The sequence below is a fragment of the Phlebotomus papatasi genome, chromosome 1 (genome assembly GCF_024763615.1).
Source record: "Phlebotomus papatasi isolate M1 chromosome 1, Ppap_2.1, whole genome shotgun sequence".
Lineage (NCBI taxonomy): Eukaryota > Metazoa > Arthropoda > Insecta > Diptera > Psychodidae > Phlebotomus > Phlebotomus papatasi.
In genome coordinates, this window is record NC_077222.1 from 89402339 (window position 1) to 89410740 (window position 8402).

Genomic DNA, 8402 nt, shown 5'->3' on the forward strand with positions numbered 1-8402 from the left:
AGCTATGCAAGACATTCTGAGGAGACCTCAACCTCGGGGCAGACCTAGGAAAATATGTATAAATAGAATTCAGAATCTTGCCTTGGAACGCTTCAATTGAGATTGAACATAAACATCTTCCTGAAGTAGCAAAGAATCGATGTTAACCTTGATGTCATGGGCCCGCGATCCCAATAGGGATAAACCGTTCAAAATAATGATAATAAATGAATTAATTCTGTACAGCATGCCATACAGAAGCTTTATAATTTTTAATTAGATGAAGAGTTGGCGTGATACGTATAGATAGGGGGAATTTTCCGGTTATAGCCAGTGGATTTCAAGTCACCTTAAAAAAAACACTTCATCAATCTTGCCTAGAGCTTTCGGTCCTGGAGAAAGTCCATATTGGTCCATATCCAGAACCGAAAGCTCTGGGCAAGATTGAAGAAGTGTTTTTCTTTGTGGGGTATCTTAAAATCCATTGGTCATCCCCGGAGAGTCCCCTATCTTTATTTATTATTTTTCCTATACAGAAATGGCGCAGTCGAATGAAATATACTCAGGAAAGCTCACTGGTTACAATTCGAACACCTGTAATGCTAGAAAAATTCCTAGTGTCCTAAACACCCGTAACACTACCAACAAGTAGGGGAAAGTACTCACTCTTCGAACGTTCATACCTTCGAATAATGTAAATTTCTTCTACTTTTCTTAAGATATTTACACATGATTATCACATATTTATCAATAATTGATGATAAGCTAACTAATATTTAATAGAAATATGTAAGTCTCTTAGAAAAACTAAAAGTAAATTCATATTATTCGAAGGCATGAACGTTCGAAAGGAGAGTACTTTCCCCTAATAGACACTGGTTTATTGAAATAATTGATTTTAATTGTTAAATTTCTCTCACCACATTTTTTTTTATATATATACAAAGAAGATTTATTTGAAACAATTAATTTTTTTTTATTAGCAAAATATTTATGGGTACTAAAATCAAATGTGCCCAGTAAAGCATTATATTTTCAATCAGTTAAAAGAGTTAAAACAATAATATTTACAGAAACAGTTTTTCTGTGATTAGTAACTTATATGGTTGTATGGAACACTATAATTTCATTTGTTTTTGGTTTATTTATTCGTTATTATTTTTTACTGCTCTTAATGTTCTATACTAAATATTAATAACTTTTTTTATTGATTTTTTCATGTTTGCACATCACATTGAATTAAGTATTTTTTAATGGAATTAAATTTCAATACTTTAGAATTTTATAAAACTACTGATAGAGAAAAATAAAAAAAAATAAAAAAGTCATTTTTGCAGCTTTCAAACCAAAAAATATTTTGAAATATTAATAAAATATTGAAAGATTCGGCCACGTTGAGTACTAATTGTCATATTGGTTATTGCTTTTATGAAATTTATTTGCACTGAATTTGATAAAATGGATAATAAAAAAATTATAGTAATAGCTCTATTTTCTTTTTCAGATGCAAACGGACTCTTTACTTCAAATTTGGTGCTAATAAGTAGGGGAACCTTTGAAGCTTCGTACAGAAAAAGATGTACAAGTTTCAAGATTTTTACCGAATACCACACAAACCGAATCAATTATACCGCAATGTCAAAAAAAACTCTTACTTATTACGTTAATAATCTCACCTAAAAAAAATACTGGAAATCCTTGGATTTTCCTCTGCAGGAAAATGAAAATTCTGTGTCAATTTTTACATAGCTGCCCCTGTTTGGTTAGCTACGTACAAAATTTGTACGCCTTCATACGCCTTATTTTAACCATAAACACTACACCAGGATACAAAAATTTTCACATCTGTATTAAAATGGAACTATCATCTACTTGCTTTAACCGTTTGTAGGACGTATCATGCGCTTTAAATCGTTTTTATACTATTTTTCTAAGAGATGTTTTTGCAACACGGAAAAATATTTTTCTAATTCTTTTCAAATATTCTGACAGACAATTAGGTGTGACTCTCTCATAATCACACTTATTGTAATACTTGGACTTAATATTGACCATGATAAACCCTCTATAATCTGTATTAGTTCTCTTTTTAGAAAAGTTACTTGAAATATGAAAAAAAATACATAAAATATTAACCCTTTAACGACGAGACACTTTTTACGGACTGAAAATCAGCAATAAAAATTAAACTGGGAAACATAATCAATGATAAGTCTTACATCTAACCTTGGAAAGTCCAATAGAGTCTGATTCAGTGTATTTTGTGCTTTTATGAACGATAGAGACAAAAATAGCCCAAAAATTTAAGTAATTTTTCTGACAATACTAATGAATAATATTTTTCGCTTTAATGAAAAATATTACGTATGAGTATTGTAGTTTATAATGCCAAAAGGGTTTTGCTTAAAAAAATGGGAAGTATAAAAAGTAAATAAAATCAATTATGAATTTGAGAATTTAAAAAAATCACCATTTTTGAGCTTAAATATTTAATAGAGTAAATAGCTAGAGACTTTTAAAAAATATTCTAAGTTCCTTGAACCTTCAACTTTACAATTATGTACAGACATAAGAAAAAAAAACTTTAGGTAATCAGGATAAATTATTTTCTTTATGGGACACCGGTGTTCCAATCGTCCTTAAAAGGTTAAACATAAAAATTATAATTTTAGGTCCGTTTTTTTAATCATTTATTGTAAATACAGAAAAAGGTCGAAGTCTTAATTTTTTCATCAAATGTGAGGTGTTGGGCTAGCTATTACAATATAATGGCCATGAGTTAGATTTATTTAGTAAAATAGAAAAAAAAAGATCGTTTTTTATGGAGTTGCAATTTTAAGAAGCTGCAAAGATTTCCCCTATGTGTTATTTAATTTGAAAATCCAGATGCTATCAAATAAGGATTTACCAGTAAGCTCTTAATTTTTTAATTGAAAATAAATGTTTTATTCTTTATTTTAAATCGAACAAGATGAATAGCACAGAGAATCATTAAGGCATAAATTCTAGATTATTATTCCACACTGCTCGTAAATTTAATTTCTTATTTCAAAACCGTTTAACCCTTTTATGTTTTATTTAATTTTGCTAAAGTTTAAAAAAAATCAAAACAAATGCGTATTAAAATTCATAAGTAGCAGTGTATAATTTCTGCCTTCACATTTCTCCATTCCTCTTACCTTGCTTGATTTTAATTACTAAACTTGTGTTTTAACACCGTATCTAATGAATTACTATTTTATCATATCACTTGTCAGAATGGGCGTTCCTAAATAAAATTTAATCTTACATATTTTTTTAAATTTTCAAACTATATTATTAATTTTCTATTCTGTTACAAACGAAAAATCTGTTTTTTTTTTAAATATATTTTTTGTTTTAATTGGGAAGCTAGAAAGAAATAAGGGAAGAGCACCAGCGATCGGCAGTGTTCCTCGGATCATCAGGTTTTTACCTTATTGTTTTACATTTTCAAATGAATTTTTAAAAACTATTAGCTACTTTTTATCATTTTACTCTCAAAAGAATGCAGTGCATTAGCTCAGATTTAATTTATAAAACCAATTTTCCGTGAGACATTTAAATAAATTCGTGACGATCCGAGGTACAGAGCACATAGTTGCAATTACATCTATTTTGTATGAATTTATTGTAAAAAATTCAAATTCAAATGCACAAATATAGTTAACAGGATCACTAATTTAGCGATTAGCATACACAGAAATACCAAATAGTGTTTTGGGGCCTCTATTTTTAACTAAATAAGGAGCATGTCTCTTAACATTCCGATCCGGAGTGGTCTTCCCTTATTCTCTATTCGCAAGGGTCTAAAAAATTGTAGTAAATAAAAATGAAATTTGGTCAGTATGATCACTTTGAATTATTTACTACCAATTTGATTTTTTGCTGATCTATCTGCTAATTTATTAAATAAAAATGGATGTGGTTCGGTCACTTTTTGTTTATGAGAATAATAATTTTTTTGCAAAGTCTATAATTTTAGCTACAAAAGTGATAACTCAAAATTTAATTTTGTTCCTTCCCTATGTCAGTAAAAAATAAAGTTTGGTCCAAACGATCCAAAAAGTTTCCGCCAGAGTCGTTACCGCCAAATTTTAAGGGAGAAATATTCTAGAGAATCTGCCTTAACAAACTTTATCACTGAATACAAATTAAATTAATGATTTAGTGTAAAAAATTAGAATGCCTTTAAATTAATGATTTATTTACGAGGTTTAACCATATACAGGTAAGAAGTAAGGTTCTTAAGTATCCCTAGTATTCATTTACTATGTTAAGAATCATAGAGCTGCCGAACTGAGGTTAAAGCTCAAACTAAACTTTAGCAGATATTTAAGTCCAAGTCGTTAATTCCGGGACAAGAAAAAAAGCCTAAGCTGTTATAAACTCAATTCGGTTTATTACTGTATTTTTGGTCAAGGCTAGAAAGTGTTGTAATTTGTATAACAAATTCCACAGCCCAATAAGGTCCTCCTCACCTCATTTGCAAGCCCCTATAATTTTGAATATGGTTAAATAGAATGTAAAGTAGAAAATTTGGCACTTGGTGAGTGACACACTCTGCATCCGATGCTCATTAATTCGATATGAACGACACACAAAATATAGGATTATCGAGGCATAAGATTTTCAACAATAGAGGAAGTCTCTTCACTTTTCGCCACTTCTCGCGAGTCATTGAGGTGCGATGTCTAGTTTTTTTTTTGCTGGACCACAGGTTTCCAAATAGATTTAATTGCAATTGTTTGGTATAGAAGAAATTTGTAGATTTATCTATTGTGGTTCCCATGAAACCCAGGCAGTCAAGCCAAACAATAAAGAATTCTTCGTCACAAAACTCTCGCGCGTTTTTTGCGTAAGCTCTGGGTTTTTGTGCTTTTGGACCAAGAGATTTTCCCAAAATAATCAAAAACACTTTAGGCATCCTGATGTTCGTGCTTGAAGTATTTTTAAGATCATCTGAAGGTAGTCTTTTGACGCCAATGTAATTTTGTATGTTGTCTCATGCATTTTGTGTAATGTAAAAGAGCAAGAAGGTGAACATCGAAAAACCAGCTCTGTGACATTTAAAACACTGCATCACAATTTGAATAAATTGTACAATCTAACGCATTTTACACACAAATTTCTTCATCGATGCTAGTTTTTCCTCACATTCTCTGCCACTATTAAAATTATTATTCTTTTAGTTTGCGTGCAGAGTGAGAGAGTGAGTGGAAGAGATGCAGGAAATCAGCAGCCCATAGTTAAATATCTTCCATCTGTGCTATCTCAATAAAACAATTACCTGACACAGAGGTGTGCAAATGGGGAGGCCAGAGATGGTGATGGAGTAGCAGAGAAAAAAAAATCTAAGAACTGTGTCAGTGACTTCCAACTTTGTTTCACCAAGAAGAATCTGCGCTTGAGTAACTGTCTTAACCCCAAAGAAAAACTCTTCTGAAAACTCTCCAACAGGCCATATTTGGGTTAGAGGATTTCCCTTCAATCTGCACGGAAAAAATACACGGAAAACTCCAAAGTGAGCTTCTTGAGAGCTAAACTCTAAAAAGCTCCACAATTGGACTCTCTCTAAATGCCATCACCATCTTTTATTATCTCTCTTGGCGCTCACGATGCAAAAATTGCACAACGGCATCGATTGCAAATTTAATTTATACATTTAAAATATCCATTATTCCTCTCGCTCGACGCGATTTTTTTTTCGGTGGTACTCGCGCTCAAAACTTATGCAATCCGAGAGACACTTAATAATCCTCCCAACTTACATGTGAAAAGTATTCCACAAATTAATCCAAGCAAATCTCTGTAGCTCATCATCTTGGTAAATCTTGCAATCGTCACAAAAAAATTAATTTATAATTTTTGAAATTTCCAAAAAACTCCTCCAAACCACCAAAAGTTCTTTTTTTTTAAACAGAAAAAAATATTCAATGACACAAAAACACAAAAAAAATAACAATAAGGAAACAAGTTCAAGAAACCATCCACAAGAGTCACAGATTTGAATCAGGGAGAACTCATCCGAATGGTGCTGAAGACCATCGAACACTGAACAAAAGTGCGGTCAGCCGTTGATATATTTCGATCTCTTGGCACGAGAGATGACTGGAAATGGTCGTGGAAGACGCACACACAATCGCATTGGATCTTGATTGCTGGCTTTTGCAACTGGAAAATATCTTGGGTGGGAAGAAATATGAACAGCACCAAGCTGGAAGCTCACTGTTTTGGATCTCTCGCTTACTCTCCGACAACGCAACTTTACTCAATTTCAGGGGGACTGATGCACAAGAAAGATCCAATTCCAATAACCGTTTTGGTTTGTATTTCAAGTTATACTGATTTTACGAGGTACACTCGAGGTCTTTAGATTCAGAGATGTGAATAATGTGCCACTCATAAATCAGTTCAATTGCGATCTGCCGATCAAAATGACTGATCGGCGCCAATTTGGCGATTTATCCGCCAACCATACTCGCTCCTTCTTAAGCGCACTACGCCCTCTCAGGTCGTTGACAGACTTACGACTTAAGTCGAGACATGACTTAGTGAAAAATGTTGGAAAAGTACTTTAAATATTATTTCGAATATAATGTCGCTACGCCGTCTCTCGGCTAATCCTCAGGTCTGTCAAGTTCTGTACTAATCGAATATGTTACAACTAAATCTACCAAGTCCGGGTCAAATTAACCGGTTTAAAATTAACACATATTTAAAAACGGTAAAATGTCACTATCAAAAATTATGAATTTCTTAAAATATGTATGTAATACATTTTTCAGTGTTTAAATTTGAATTCTTTGCACTTTTCCAAGACAAATTTGTTGAGTATCCTAACCCTTACGCGGTTTGTCATTTGACCGAAAAACGACCAAAAACGGTCGGTTGGTTTAGTGTTAAGCCTAACTTCATTTTATTTATTTATTTATTTTTTCAAAACACTCATTCTATAACAGACTTTTATTCTAGCAGGGCTAACAGGATTCTAGATCTTCAGAGCGGCAATCGCCGATCGGCAAATCGCAGCAATTAGTCTCCATGTTTGCAATGATCATGCTGATCAGTCTTCATGAGTCCACTTATCTATATCCAAAGTTTACCGTGAGTGGCAGATCTGTTTACTCCTTGGGCATTCGGCAAATCGGCGCCGATCTGAAGTCAAACATCGATAGATTGAAACTATTTTGATAAGAAATCGGCAGATCAGTACAATTTTTGCCAAAGATTACTAGTTCAGCCAGAATTCGAGTAAACGGTGAACAACAAGAGTTTTCTACCTCTTGTCTTTGCTATTCAATAAATTTTAAAGGGCGTGACTTAATTGTTATAATCATAGTTTTATATATGCTGCTTCCCAAATCAAGTTAATTAAATGTTTAAAAAAAATATATAATATATTTTGGGTCGAGGGAATACCAAATCGGCAAGGAAAATATTTTGGCTGGCAATTTTCATCAAAATATTGAAATTTTAAAACATTTAATAAAATCCATATATTCGATATGACATTTTTTATTGATCTACTTTTCGTCAGTTAGATCAGCAATTGTCGTAATTTCCTCATGACCTCATCAACACTGAAAACACACATTACTATAAATGAACAAATAAATAAAAAGAAATAAATTACTATAAATGCTGACAAGGGGTAAACAACTGTGCCGCTTATGGTTCATGGCAAATCTGCAAATTTCCGATTTTGCACAAATTTTGGCGCTCTCATGCCAATTTGTCGATCTTGTGACGGTCTAGCGAGTAAGTCTACAAGATTAGTGTTTCCAGCACAGTGCATTGAAATTTACTACTGAAATTGTCTGCTGTAAATTTGTAATGTTAGACGAGTTTAAATGGGGACTATATACTTCATAAGAACGAACTAGCATTTAAATCTGCCGATTCTTCGTTACAAACGTGCCGATTTGCCGATTTCTGTTAGTGAACACTCCGATCAGTCGCTTTCTGGCCAAATTATGCCGATCTGTTGAATTCTTAGCCATGCCGATCTGGCGATCACTCAAAGAGCCACTTATTCACTCCTTGACTGTTGACGAGGTGATGAAGATGTTACGACAATTGCTGATTCAACTGATGCATTGTCTGCAAGGATAGGTGTTAAACTTCTACATCCCAAATGGTTCAAAATAGACCGCTAAATTGGTCATGATACGATTTCTTAAGGTGCCAATAAGTGTTCCTTTGACCCCATAAGTGCTTTATAGCTCGCTGACTTCAATAAAGTTTAATAAATAACTTTGCTAGAATTAAAAAACAGTCTTAGTAGCAAATTAAATTTGAGAACTTCAATAAATTTAGCAAAAAGACAGAAGTTCCAACCAGTCTATTTGGTTTCATGAGTTATCACGATTGAGAACTAAATCGAAAGCTTTCGAAAAAACGAG

The 8402-nt window shown here is 32.7% G+C and overlaps 1 protein-coding gene across 1 annotated transcript in view; it reads right to left on the reverse strand.

Moving 5' to 3' along the window:
- Positions 1-6055, reverse strand: part of LOC129809646 (protein Skeletor, isoforms B/C) — a 53262-nt gene extending 47207 nt beyond the window's left edge. Inside the window, exon 1 of the mRNA XM_055859620.1 lies at positions 5769-6055. Coding sequence (XP_055715595.1) covers positions 5769-5820 — 52 coding nt within the window. The 5' untranslated portion in view covers positions 5821-6055. The remainder of the gene's footprint in view (positions 1-5768) is intronic.
- Between the last annotated feature and the right edge of the window lie 2347 nt (positions 6056-8402).